Source organism: Acipenser ruthenus, chromosome 4 (genome assembly GCF_902713425.1).
Source record: "Acipenser ruthenus chromosome 4, fAciRut3.2 maternal haplotype, whole genome shotgun sequence".
Lineage (NCBI taxonomy): Eukaryota > Metazoa > Chordata > Actinopteri > Acipenseriformes > Acipenseridae > Acipenser > Acipenser ruthenus.
Window position 1 is genome coordinate 96595624 of NC_081192.1, and position 13742 is coordinate 96609365.

A 13742-nucleotide genomic window follows, 5' to 3' on the forward strand; every position below is an offset into this window, starting at 1 on the left:
GAGAACATTTGCATGACCTTTGAATATTTGCATCAATGTTTTTTTTTGGTTCTACTACTTCTATTGTATATGTATAAGATGGGTTGTGCCAGTACAACAAGTCATACATGTGTTATGTCCAGGTCTCCTTGTGTGAATTGAGTGGTTGCTTCATCACATTCTTTATACTCAGTATTTTTTTTTCTATGAAGTTACTATTTAATCTTACGTTATCTGTAACAATGGAATGTAACATTTTCTTGTCAGTGTCCTTTTGGGGAACAATATATTTGATTTTGGTTCAAATTGGGGAAGGGGCTGTGATAAGATTGAAAGTTAATACTAATGTGGGAGGCTTTGACAAGAGGATAACTAAAATGATGTTGGACACACAAAAAAAAAAATCTGAAAAAGCAAAGCTTTATATTCCATTTATTGACAGGATGGTGTACTTTAAATACAACACAATGAAACAGTGATGCTGAATACACAAGATGAAAATAGTATAAAAAGCCATTTATCCCTCCCCAAAATTAAGACACTCACAGCTGACAAAAAATTGCCCATCCCCAAAAATAAATATGAAACAATAAATACAAAACAATCACTGCAGAGCCCTTAACTCTTTGATTGCCATGGGGGCTTGGTGAAAATTCAGGATTGTAATGTCTGTCACAGAGAGCAGCCACAGCAGCCAAAGGGTTACAGTTAGACATTGTAAACATAAAGACTCTTGTTTCAAATGATCAGCCATGTTCACATCTCGCCATGGCTCTTTGACCTTTTAAGCAACCGATATTATGAAAAACTAACAGGCAACAGTTCATTGGTTTATATCCATTAGGAAGATAAATTAACTAATTTTGTATAATAATGTGATATGTCATTGCAACCTACTAAACCATAACAGAAATAAATGCATGTTGTTAAGTATCCTTGAGTGTAATCAATCAGTTTTAATTGAATTCAAATGAGTGTAAGCACCAAATGATGATACTTATTTGTATCTGCCAGTGAAACAGAACTTTAGCACCACAATCTAAGTCTGACATGACATCTTTAAACACTGCTGCATTAGTTATATGAAGCTATATATGATCATGCATAAATTAAAATGTATTTATTATTATTTTGTTCATATCTTCTTGTTATTCTTGATTAAACATTGACTGCTAACCTTACCAAAAAGCACCCATCGTGGATTAGAAAGATGCAATTAATCAGTTCACTAATAGCAAAAAACAAATTGCATACAGCTCATGGGGTTCAATAAAACCCCACAGCTGTATCTTATTTGGTAGCTACTAAATCTGTAGCTCTCAGTGATCTGTACCATTATTTCAAAGCAAAGTTCACCAGTTCTTAAGCAGAATGTTATGAATAATTGATTATAACTTGTATCTGTTTATATAACTCTGGGTTAGTGAACCAAACCCTGGTATATATGAGCAGGTATCCTTATATCTAAAAAAAATAATAATAATAATAATAAAATAAAATAAAAACCCTGAAAATGAAGATTACAGAAACCTGCATTGGTGCGATATTCACTGTTTGGTTATGATAATGCTTTGGAAGTCCCTTCCAAACACTCTCTTTCTAAAATGAGCTGCTAGAAGGTCAGAAAACAAGCAAGGAGAATAAGAATACCCTTTAACATAGTCCATACAAAGACTGTCCTCAGAAAATACAGTTTAATCTAACATGTCAAAGTCCTACAATAGGTTCAAGGATTTTTTTTCTTTTATTTACAAGCTATCATACTAGGCTCAGTTCTGATTCTGAGACATACCCCATAGCCCTCCTCACTATCCAAAAACAAAAATCACTTACTGGTGTACAAGTCCTGTCATGCTGGCAGTCCGTTGCTTGTTACTATGCATTTATATATATATTTTTTTTACAATACTACCAAGAACCTGCTCTACAGGCGCACTGAAAAACAAGACTGTACTTAGTAGTACTCAAGACACAACACAACAGGGTAATGCTGTTGTGGTACCATAGCTCTTAATGTCTGATAAAACTGTGTCCTCGTACTAGGAAAAAAGAACCCCAGACAATGAATATGACATACCTACGTGCCACCGCCCATAAAGAAAAAAATGCACCAAACATACATACCAACATTTAAACTATTTATGATGACAAATTTATCTGTTTTCTTTCTTTCTTTTTTTTGAACCCAGAGTTTAGATTACATTTCCTGAATCTATCTTGGCACAGTGAATGTTGGAATGTATGTACTAGAGAACTATGGTCATAATGAGTGATCTGCCCATATCTGCATGAGGAGGCCTGTAAAGTTGTATAATAAGCCATTTGATACAATGTCATGAAGTATGACGTTTCAGCCATTGTAATTTGCTTTTACTGGCTCTTCATGTGGGTTGAAAAAAACGCCTTGTAACTGTTAAGCATGTCTTGAATCTTTTTAACTTCTGAAGCAAATTGATACTACATTTTTCAAGGAGTTACAGTAACTTAATGCTCTTCTGAAAGACCTCCATTTTAAAGATGTTTTTTTCCCGCTTAGGACTGGACTTGGCATATCTTTGCCCATACCCTAGGAAACTAGGAAACCAATGTCTACTGGTCAAACAAACAATACTAAGAGCACATCCATGAAATAGCCATCAGCTCTTTAAAACATGAATGCAGCAGTATAAAAAAAACACAAGAAAACAAGATGTGTAATTAAGGCTGTTAAAATATTGCAGGGAATTTTGGCCCCTGTTTCGAGACAGACTGTGACAGCAGTCAAAGAGCCCAACTCCCATTCGCAAAGGATCAAACGCAGTGATTATAGTCCACAAAAAAAAAGAACAAAGTTATCCTCTGTGGAGAGAAAGCTTTTATTTGGGTGTATGCTTTAAAACAAAAAGCAGTAAAAAAAATTAAAAAGGTTTAAAAAGGGGAATTAAATGAAATATTTTCATGAAAATAATACATTGAAAAAATTTAATTAAATAGAAAAGTATAACTTGTTAACGCCAGCAAGTTTACTATGGGCTTTGAGCGTGCAGAAGAAATAAGAAAAGGCCAAGATACTGAACGGTTTGCCAATGAAAGACAAAGGACTTGAAGTAACAGAGGATACTGTGTATCATGGAAGCTTCCTAGTTGAATTCCCCACACATGCTCAGAACAGGTGAGGGACTATACGTCAACCACCCCGAGGTGGGCAAATGCCTGCTCCTCACGTGGCAACAGCATTATTAGTCTGCATGTTACATTTCCAGGTACTTCCAATGCCATGGAAACAGCGCGCCAATCACACCCACTCTTGCATAGAGCGTTTACAGTACAGTATGTGGCGAGGCGTGCCTTTCCTTTTGAATTGAAAGACAGTGTAAACCAGGACAAGAAGACACAAGGCCAGTATGCAGGGGATGACGATGGCTATGGCTTTCACAGTATTCGCCGTGTTGTCCAGTTTGATCACGATGTCAACGTCATCCTGAGGGTGGTGACTTTCTTTCTCTTTATCTGTTGATCCGTCACATCCCATAAAGTCTTTAAGGATGGACCGTGGGTACCCTGGTTCCACTCTGAGCTTCTGATTGTTAAACTTCCAGTACTCCTTCTCTTTGTAGAAGTATGTGAAGCCTACACAATTTGAGAAACAAAACAGTTGGATTGTTGCTGTTGTAAAGGAATAGGGATGGAAACTTTGGAAGGGAGGTGCTGTTAAATATAGTTTGACTTTAGGGATTTGGATTTGACTCGTTCTATTTCTTACTAAAATAAATCAAGAGTAAAATAATTTCCAGAACATAACATAAATCAATCAGAATATAGCATATATATTTTTTGGCTGCACTAGTCAGTTTGGCAGAACTGTATGGAATCTGTTTAAAATAGACGATCATCCCAGTAAACTCACTGGACTTTTTTCAGAATACACCACACAAGTGATAAATACTGCCTGTTTGTTATTTATTTAGATCTTTATATAGTTATTCAATATTTAGAATAAAGAAATACCTATCAAAGTTTTATTATTTCTATATGTGTTAGTCAAATTGAATTTAATCTGCAGACATTCAGCAATTGAATACATTAATCCATTAATTAATAAAAAGATAGACTTTAGTACTTCAATCATTGTTTAAAATCTTAAATCAAAGTCTATCCCCTGGAATGTCATTTGTATGTGTTAAAGGTATTTCACAGCCTTTAAACAGGCTGTGAATGTGTACAGCCAGTTAAGAGACTGGGCTCTGAAATGATTAAAAGGTTTATACATGTACCATTCTCTTTGTCGACAAAAGCTCCCTGAGGAGAATCTGGAATACCCTTCCACACGGTGATGGGTTTGGGATAACCTGGGTCCATGGCCCTCACCTCTTCATTATACCTCCAGTACCTAAACAGAACATGCTATTATCAATTTATAAAAAATAAATAAACACATAAACAAATATATAAATAAATAAATATATAAATAAGAAGGAATGATTACTTTTACTTGTATCAGTTCCCATAGTATACAGCAATACATTTTGCATAATGTTTCTGTGGCAGATACATCAACCAGTCGCAATTTAGCAAGGCTTGTGGACTGATGCATATCTATAAAACTATTGAAGACAGAAACACTTATACATTATTCACTATTAAACATGTATCACCCTGGTATGCTTAACCAAAACATTACTCTCTAGACCACTAGATTTCTTCTGCACATTACATGCATCACACAAACACAGTTAATACTGCAGTGACAGACCAGCCCGGGCTGACTATTTTTGGTCTTAGTTGTTGTTTGAGCTTTCTGGTTCACACCTTAACCTTAATATCAATGTTAATATATTTTCTTATTATTCTAAATGTGATTCACAACTTGTGGTTTCAGATATTAAATCTTTTAGCATATTGAAATGAAGTGTTATACCTACCGTAATTAGCATAATATAACATGCACGCAGTGTATAAAATGCATGACTGAGATGCTTTGGATTACCTTCTTTGTGCACCCTTATGCAAACTACACTATCAAAAAAAAAAAAACAGTATACTACATAGAATCCTTTTACCAGTATACTGTGCAAAATCATAAAAAGCACATGAAATGAATAGAGGTTGCTCATACTAATGGGCACCACTGTATGGTAACTGAAATCTAAAGCATATTCATCTATGAGCAGGTAGAACTGAATTTAAAGCCTTGTAGGTATGTTTTTACCGTTGGAGCTGTCTGGCACGACTGTCTACTTGCTTTCTTAAAAGGCTTATTTTAGTGATTTAATGCTCAATTCCAAGTTTAGATATCATTTTATTAGTATAATTTTTTTTTGTACAGTGCCCATGCTTGTACATGAATGACGCTATATAAATGAAATTGAGATGGTATTGTATGCTAAATGTTGGCCCATCAGTTTACCATACATACAGCCTTGCCAATTCAAGTATATACACCACAATGGATGGAGTGCCTAAAATCCATCATTTACTTTTACATTTACAGTCTGCAATTTATAAACATTTGAGGTAAGCCATTTACTGCAAAGTATCACTAACATTATTTTTTTTCTGAAATGGGAAAAGATCCATTAATATGACAACACTATAAATAAACATAAGAATACCTAAGAACCATTGAATAAAATTACTTTGCTTCAACTTCAATGGGTGTTTTTCTCTTTATAGGAAAAAAAGATGTGCTAATGAAACTGGAGTAAATGGTTTTGTGAATTTCCCCAATTGTGTCTGATAAAGATCCTTTATTTGTCTTTACCATTTGTCAGTTACATGCAAAAGAAAGAAATCAATGCTCATCTGGTTCCTAGTAGCTGATTGATCTCAAAACTTTATCAAGTCAGGTCTTAAAAGATCCCAATGATTAAGCATCAACAACAAAGTTAGGTAACCCATTCCATAGTCTCACCACTCTTTGAGTAAAGAAGTGACTCCAACCCTCTGTCCTAAGTCTATCCCTAAATAATTTCCAACTGTGTCATCTGGTTCTGGTTACTGTACTATCCTTAAAGTACTGGTTAGGGTTAACTTTAGAATCTCCAGAAACAACAGAGTCAATATATATATATATATATATATATATATACAGACGTGCTCAAATTTGTTGGTACCCCTCCATAAAAAACGAAGAATGCACAATTTTCTCTGAAACTTGAAACTGACAAAAGTAATTGGCATCCACCATTGTTTATTCCATATTTAATAGAAATCAGACTTTGCTTTTGATTTTTTATTCAACATAATATTGTAAATAATAAAACAAATGAAAATGGCATGGACAAAAATGATGGGACCGCTAACCTAATATTTTGTTGCACAACCTTTAGAGGCAATCACTGCAATCAAATGTTTTCTGTAGCTCTCAATGAGACTTCTGCACCTGTTAACAGGTAGTTTGGCCCACTCTTCCTGAGCAAACTGCTCCAGCTGTCTCAGGTTTGATGGGTGCCTTCTCCAGACTGCAAGTTTCAGCTCTTTCCATAGATGTTCGATAGGATTCAGATCAGGACTCATAGAAGGCCACTTTAGAATAGTCCAATGTTTTGTTCTTATCCATTCTTGGGTGCTTTTAGCTGTGTGTTTTGGGTCATTATCCTGTTGGAGGACCCATGACCTGCGACTGAGACAGAGCTTTCTGACACTGGGCAGTACGTTTCGCTCCAGAATGCCTTGATAGTCTTGAGATTTCATTGTGCCCTGCACAGATTCAAGGCACCCTGTGCCAGGCGCAGCAAAGCAGCCCCAAAACATAACCAAGCCTCCTCCATGTTTCACTGTAGGTATGGTGTTCTTTTCTTTGAAAGCTTCATTTTTTCGTCTGTGAACATAGAGCTGATGTGACTTGCCAAAAAGCTCCAGTTTTGACTCATCTGTCCAAAGGACATCATCCCAGAAGGATTATGGCTTGTCAATATGCATTTTAGCAAATTCCAGTCTGGCTTTTTTATGTTTTTCTGTCAAAAGTGGAGTCCTCCTGGGTCTTCTTCCATGGAGCCCACTTTCACTCAAAAAGCGACGGATGGTGCGATCAGAAACTGACGTACCTTCACCTTGGAGTTCAGCTTGTATCTCTTTGGCAGTTATCCTTGGTTCTTTTTCTACCATTCGCACTATCCTTCTGTTCAATCTGGGGTCGATTTTCCTCTTGCGGCCCAGGGAGGTTGGCTACAGTTCCATGGACCTTAAACTTCGTAATAATATTTGCAACTGTTGTCACAGGAACATCAAGCTGCTTGGAGATGGTCTTGTAGCCTTTACCTTTACCATGCTTGTCTATTATTTTCTTTCTGATCTCCTCAGACAACTCTCTCCTTTGCTTTCTCTGGTCCATGTTCAGTGTGGTGCACACAATGATACCAAACAGCACAGTGACTACTTTTCTCCATTTAAATAGGCTGAATGACTGATTACAAGATTGGAGACATGTGTGATACTAATTAAAGAAACTAATTAGTTTGAAATATCACTATAATCCAATTATTTATTATCTTTTCTAAGGGGTACCAACAAATGTGTCCAGGCCATTTTAGAATATCTTTGTAGAATAAGCAATAATTTATCTCTTTTCACAGCTTCTTTGCTTTATTCTATGACATACCAAAGGCATGCAAGTATACATGATAAAATAGCTTTTAATTTCATCACTTTTCAGGAGGAATGAAGCATTATTTCAATGAGCTGTTAGGGTACCAACAAATTTGAGCACGTCTGTATATATATATATATATATTATGTTGGCCATGTTTGTATCAACAACAAAAATGCTTTCAAATTGGTTCCTAACTTCATGGATTTGACTGAAATGGCTCTGAAGCGGAATACATCTGGCCATACAACCGTAGATTATGTTACTGTGTACGGACCTGTCGCCTTTGAAGAAATATGTTTTTCCAACATCCTCCCACCAGACTGCTGTGTCAATTCCCTGGCCCGGAATTCCACTGCCAAACATTGACAGGTCTTGAGGGTAGTTTGGCTGAATAGTTGTGTCCTTAAAGACCCAAAATTTGTTACCTGAAAAACAAACCCCAAAAATAATTAGTCAAACCAGGGTAAAGAAGAATAGTGTTTATTTACATAAAAATACATTCTCAAATAAATGTTGTGCAGTACTTAACACCACTAAATGTTTCTTTCAATTCTGGTTTATCAATTGCTTTTTCATGACTATTTCTTGCCTTATCCACAAGCATTTAAGAATGTAAATGCCCTAGTCTTTAATAACAGACAATGCATTCATGTGCTTGGAAATGACAGGAGCTATGCATTGTGGGCTTCGATGATAAGTCACTTAAATTGTTTGGCCAGTCAGTGTAGGACTCTATAAAGTGGCATGAAATACTGAAGCTGTATTCGTAAACTCCTATCTTTCTAATGTGTCTCCTGTATTCTAATGGTTATGAGTCAGAGATAAATAAATACTGGTGTATAAATTCCTGGCAGCTCATCCACATTTACACACATAGCATTGTTTAATCGCTACCATGTTCAGCAGCTGTGCTGTCTTGTCAGTGTTTTTGCCTCCCAGATAAGTATCTTCTGCAGTCCACTCTAGATTGACACATTCTGTGAGTTCTGAGCTTTATGGCGTTGTATTTGAGTTCCAACACACATTTAAGAGTATTCAGTTTAAAGGATTAAATTCTTACAAAAGGTAACAAATAGGAGATTTACCCACACCTTCCTAACTTGAGAATTTTAAGACAGGGCAGTGTCATCAAAGCAAAACGATACCATAAGAAACCTGTTTTGTATGCTACACGTAAATCTCACCATTGATTTACTGAAGAACCAAGTCATGTGTACAAAGATAAAATGTATTTTTAATGAATGTGATGGCAAAATAAACCTCTAGTCTGAGGCACATTGGCTTTTTTTAAAGGGAACTGAACTCAAGGAGGCCAATCCTTTCTTTTGACCAAACCAAGTTATGAGGAAATGAAAAACCTGAAGCAATGTGCCCTGTGTCCGTCCGTCCCGTCCATACCCCCCACACTGGTGGTGTAAAAGCAGAATGTTAAACAGCCTTCACTTTTTTCCTTTTTAGGCTTGCTTTATTATTTATTCCTTTGATTAGTTACTGGTTTGCTTGTCAATTAATGCTGTGGTCGTGTTTCAGGATCAGCTCCACAAGCTCAAGCTTAAGCAAATAGCTTATCAGTCTCTTTCAGCTGCTTGTTGAAAACGTATGTGCCTCATCAATTTGTCAAATTGACAAGGGTTAGTTTCAAGGAGACAAACATTTCAGGACAGCATGCAGAATAGCACATCCAGACACATTTCTGTGCAGTTATTTTCTTGAAATCTAGTTTGCAGGTATAACAATATGTGGAATAACATCCTGAACCAGATGCCAATTTTTATCTAATTCATTTAAGTGGTTCACAAGAACCATATAACCTGTAACAACTGTCCATGCATAGTTCCATAAACAAAAGCAATTTTGTAAGACACAGCTTTCGTTAGGCCAATCAATCATGTCATGTATGAACAAGGTCTTGCTACCATAATAATTAATTTTCACCTGTGTGTCCTTGACCGCGATTGGATGGGCAAACATTCTGCGAAACAATAGTTCACAAAGACTGGCAAGTTTGATACGTTTGAAACTCAAAGTTTTGTTTGGATAGAAAGTAGTGGGCGAATTCCTGTGGGGAATAACTTAAAAATATAGCTATTTCTTATCCATCAAGACTGAGGAATAAATATATATATATATATATATATATATATATATATATATATATATATATATATATATATATATATATACACACACAGTATATACACACACTATAGAAGTCCACTGAATGTCATTTCGTTTTTATGTAAACTGATTATACTGTAAGTGTGGAAAATGGATTAAGAATTATACTGCAACCTGAAAGTGGAACAAAATATAACAAAACTGTGTGATATTATACAAAAACTGGCAAAAATAAAGAAAAGCCAGACATGTCAGCTTAACAATGGCCTATGTATATAAACAAGGGTGACATGGTAAATTAGCAGGTTCCCAAGACTATTGAAATTGTGATTATCCGTCTCTCGACGCCCTCCACTTTCTCAGCTGCAGGAAGCATTCCAAGGGGCTGAGCTCTGCACATTTCACAGGGCATCTGAGGAAGGGGAGTGGGGTTGTGAACAAGCACACTAAGCTGGAAGTTCCTCTAGGAAATTCCTGTCATTCTACCTGCTCCCTTTTCTCATGTTCTCTGGGGTCATTCAAGCCTCATTTTGTCTGAAAGCTTCCTGCCAGGAAAAGTGTAGGCTAAAGTATTAGGGTTAGGTCAGCAGTGTGGCTTTCTAGATAAAGCTGCAGAGAAGGAGCGGAGATACAGTCACAGTGGGTGTCCCACAGGAAAAACAGACCACGTATTCCTTAATAACCAAAGCTTTATCAGGTTACAAAATATATTTTGGAAGAGTACATACTATTTTCAATAGCAAAGTGAGGATCAGGATGTAGTTGTTTAGCAGTTGATTGGGTTAAGTAGACTAATGGTGTGATTCAATCAAAAAATCAAAGCCACTTTATGACATGTTTTTACTATGGTGGTATTCAACCAGATCATTGGATAAACATCATTTGTGATAACATGACATATACAGCGCCTCTTAAGTATCTGACTGAATATCAAGGGAATAACACAGATTATAAAGAAGTGTTGTTGTTTTTTTTGTTTGAATTCAGCCCACAATTAATGAAGAACTTTATGACTGATAAGAGCTTTTGATTGCAGCCCATATACAGTGCCATGTTAGTATAGGCAACTGGCATTAGATAATTGAGTTGCTTTAATCTTTCTTTTGGGAAATATAAAGTGGGCTCTATTACTTAAATGAAAAGTGAAAACTGTCTTACAGTAATATCTTACCGAGCAGATTCCTTTCAACTATTTCAAATTGATTGAGAATTGCGGTAGAGGAGACAAGCACGTTTGGCAGCCCTCACAGCAAGCTTCTGATTCTACGGTTTTATCTTTTCAAGGTCCATCAAATCCAAAAGCGTCGTCGAGACAAGCAAAAATAAATATTACATTGAGAAGCCGAGAGAAGAACAGCCCTATTTGGGTAGCTTTTAATTACAACGAAGGGTGTAAGAGATAGATTACACTGTTACATCTCATAACACGTTTTTTGATACAACAAGAAGGAAATAACATGACAATTAAATATCTGAAACAGTCAATATTTTTTTTTTCAAAGGCAAGGTAATCTTAGCATTCTGGTTCAGTTGGTTCCATATTGCCGTATGTTATATTCCTGAGACTGTTAGGGTTTGGAAACGGTTAAAATTAGAAGATACAGTATATAAGCACTCTCCTATGCAGCCGGTCGCCTCTCCTTGATGAAGTAAGTATATTTTCACAAGTCATATGTTCTTCGTATTTAAATTGTAAGACATGTATTGAACATAAGTATCACTGAACATAAATAACCCATTGCACTGTTTCAAATCAAATGAAATATATGTATACTTCACCTACATTGACAGTATGTGGAATACCTTACTATAACAAATATTGACATTTGGGCATGTAGATTTACTAAGCTTGCTGCAGTGCAAAGTTTGCTCCACTGTTTTCTAAGTGAAACAAAATGATTCAGAACCAGACATAAACAACTCAGAATGTTTTAATTTGTGGTTATTTTCCAATTCTGAATCAGTTGTTTTATCATTTCACTTCATAAAAGTGGAGCAAACCTTTATCCTATAGCCTTTTAGTGGTGGAGAAAATGACACAGCAGAAAAAAGAACTTCACATTAAAGTTACAGAGTGCGTGCCACTCAGTAGAACTGAACCCAAAGCCCTCCAACAAGGGTTATTGGCTTTATACCTCAACCGAAATGAATCCATAGAAGATGCTATACCACATGATTGAAGATTGAACATTCTTCAAACCAATGCAGCGGTCTGCCCATGTCCAAATAAAATGAAAATGTTGGTTTTATTCTTTTTTACAGTGCGGTTTGAAAACAGGATTTTGGCATATGTCTTTGTAATCTTGGAACATTTGTGACATACAAGTGCCTCCACTTTATCTCTATAGGCCATAGACATCCATCCTCGGTGGAAAATAATAATATACAGTAATCCGTTGTGTATCCGCCAGTCACCTATCCACCCTAACCGTTTATTGGCCATGATCAAGCACTTCAGCAATATTAGTTTATTATTGAACACAGAAGATTAGTTTAGAGATTGTAGATCCCAACAAAGTTTTCGTACACTGTGTTATATGTACTCTGTGCGCTACCATTGCTGGTAGTGTCAGGTGAGCTGTTCAGTGTGTTGACTTGATATGTAAATAAATCCTGTTCGCCTGCGGGGAGTATCATCTTCAACCTCCGTCTCAATCGCCTTCCTATCACTCAGCAGTGAATGCACGCACCCACATGTCAGACAGCTACTCTGTCACAAGCATTAATACCCTGTATCTTTGTAAACAAGAGATTTAGGGGAGCTCTGTGAATGTAGTAATTGTTACAGTTGTGAATGGTATTTTTACACATCCGCCCTTACTCTGATCCCACCGCAGTTGGATACGTGGCAGATTTCTGTATTTGCAAAGTAATTCTCTATCCATGTCCCTAGGCTGGGGTTAGGAAATGAAGGCTCTTAGCTATGTCACCAGGGCTAATAACTTTGCTGCTCTTCAACAAATATGGGATATTCAACATCCACAAGCAAGGACAGCGATTTCACATCTCATAAGACAAATTTCATATCTGATCTTTTGAGCCCACCCTTAATTATTTCCTATATAACAGGAAATTACTTTCCCTGGCTTCCAAGAGAAACGTATGAATACACTCTTTACTTATGTTGTTGCGTTAGCCATTCTTTGCCAGAGTAAAGCAAGCTAGTTAGGTTCTTGATCCAACTTTTTGGAACAATAGATGGATTTGTTTTATTTGTTTGTAGTGAACTGTGTACTGCTAATTAAAAAAAAAGTCATTTATGGCTATCTTTAACATTGTAGCTCTTTAGTGGTGAAAATGTCTGGATCCCATTTGTGATGATCATAAGTGCTGACTCTCTTTCTTGTCATAACACACTTTGAAATTGTGTTGAAATCCATACATACATATTAAACACTCAATAGTGCTGAATTTCGAAATACTAGAAAAAACTTAAAATCAACGACAAATGTTACGACTAAAAGTCATTGAAAAAGACTTTGTCTAAATGTTTGTCATTGAATTTAAGTTTATTTTTTGGCATTGGTATTTAAAATATGACAAAGATAGACTGAACAAAACTCAGAATAATATTTTTTTCTCGCATACTATGGATTTAACATCAACATGAAACCAAAAATTACAAAAACTAAGCCCCCCCCCACCAAAAAAAAAGAGGAATGATATATTGCACAAACAATTTGTAGTTCAAACCTATTTGAAGCTTTTAAGCAGACTGCTGAGCCTTGAACACTGGTTTGCTTTCCACCCATCCCTGAAAAACCTGTTTTAAAATGTGTTGAATCAGTGGCTAAATCCATCATTCATGGTCCATGAACCATCACTTACCTTTGAAGAACACAAACTTCCCTTCACTGTTCTCATACACAGCATCAATATTGGAAGGAAGGCCTCTCCAGAAATATGCAATCTGCATGGGATAGCCATCCATCACTCTATTATTTCTCACCCTCCAAAACCACTGATCCTGAGAACAGAACAGAACAGTACAGAAACAATTTTTAAAACAGCTAGTATCTTAAAGTAAAGACAAAAAACAAAAAAAGCAATGACAAATGTCTGCCTAACACAACAA

At 36.1% G+C, this 13742-nt stretch overlaps 1 protein-coding gene across 2 annotated transcripts in view; it reads right to left on the reverse strand.

Moving 5' to 3' along the window:
- Window positions 1-395: 395 nt before the first annotated feature.
- Window positions 396-13742, reverse strand: part of LOC117400381 (matrix metalloproteinase-16-like) — a 50468-nt gene continuing 37121 nt past the window's right edge. For both annotated transcript variants that reach the window (XM_034000256.3, XM_034000255.3), the window contains 4 exons: window positions 13496-13634; window positions 7824-7974; window positions 4233-4348; window positions 396-3588 (listed from right to left, as the gene is read on the reverse strand). In XM_034000256.3, the coding sequence (XP_033856147.1) occupies window positions 3254-3588; window positions 4233-4348; window positions 7824-7974; window positions 13496-13634 (741 nt within the window). In that variant the 3' untranslated portion in view covers window positions 396-3253. The remainder of the gene's footprint in view (window positions 3589-4232; window positions 4349-7823; window positions 7975-13495; window positions 13635-13742) is intronic.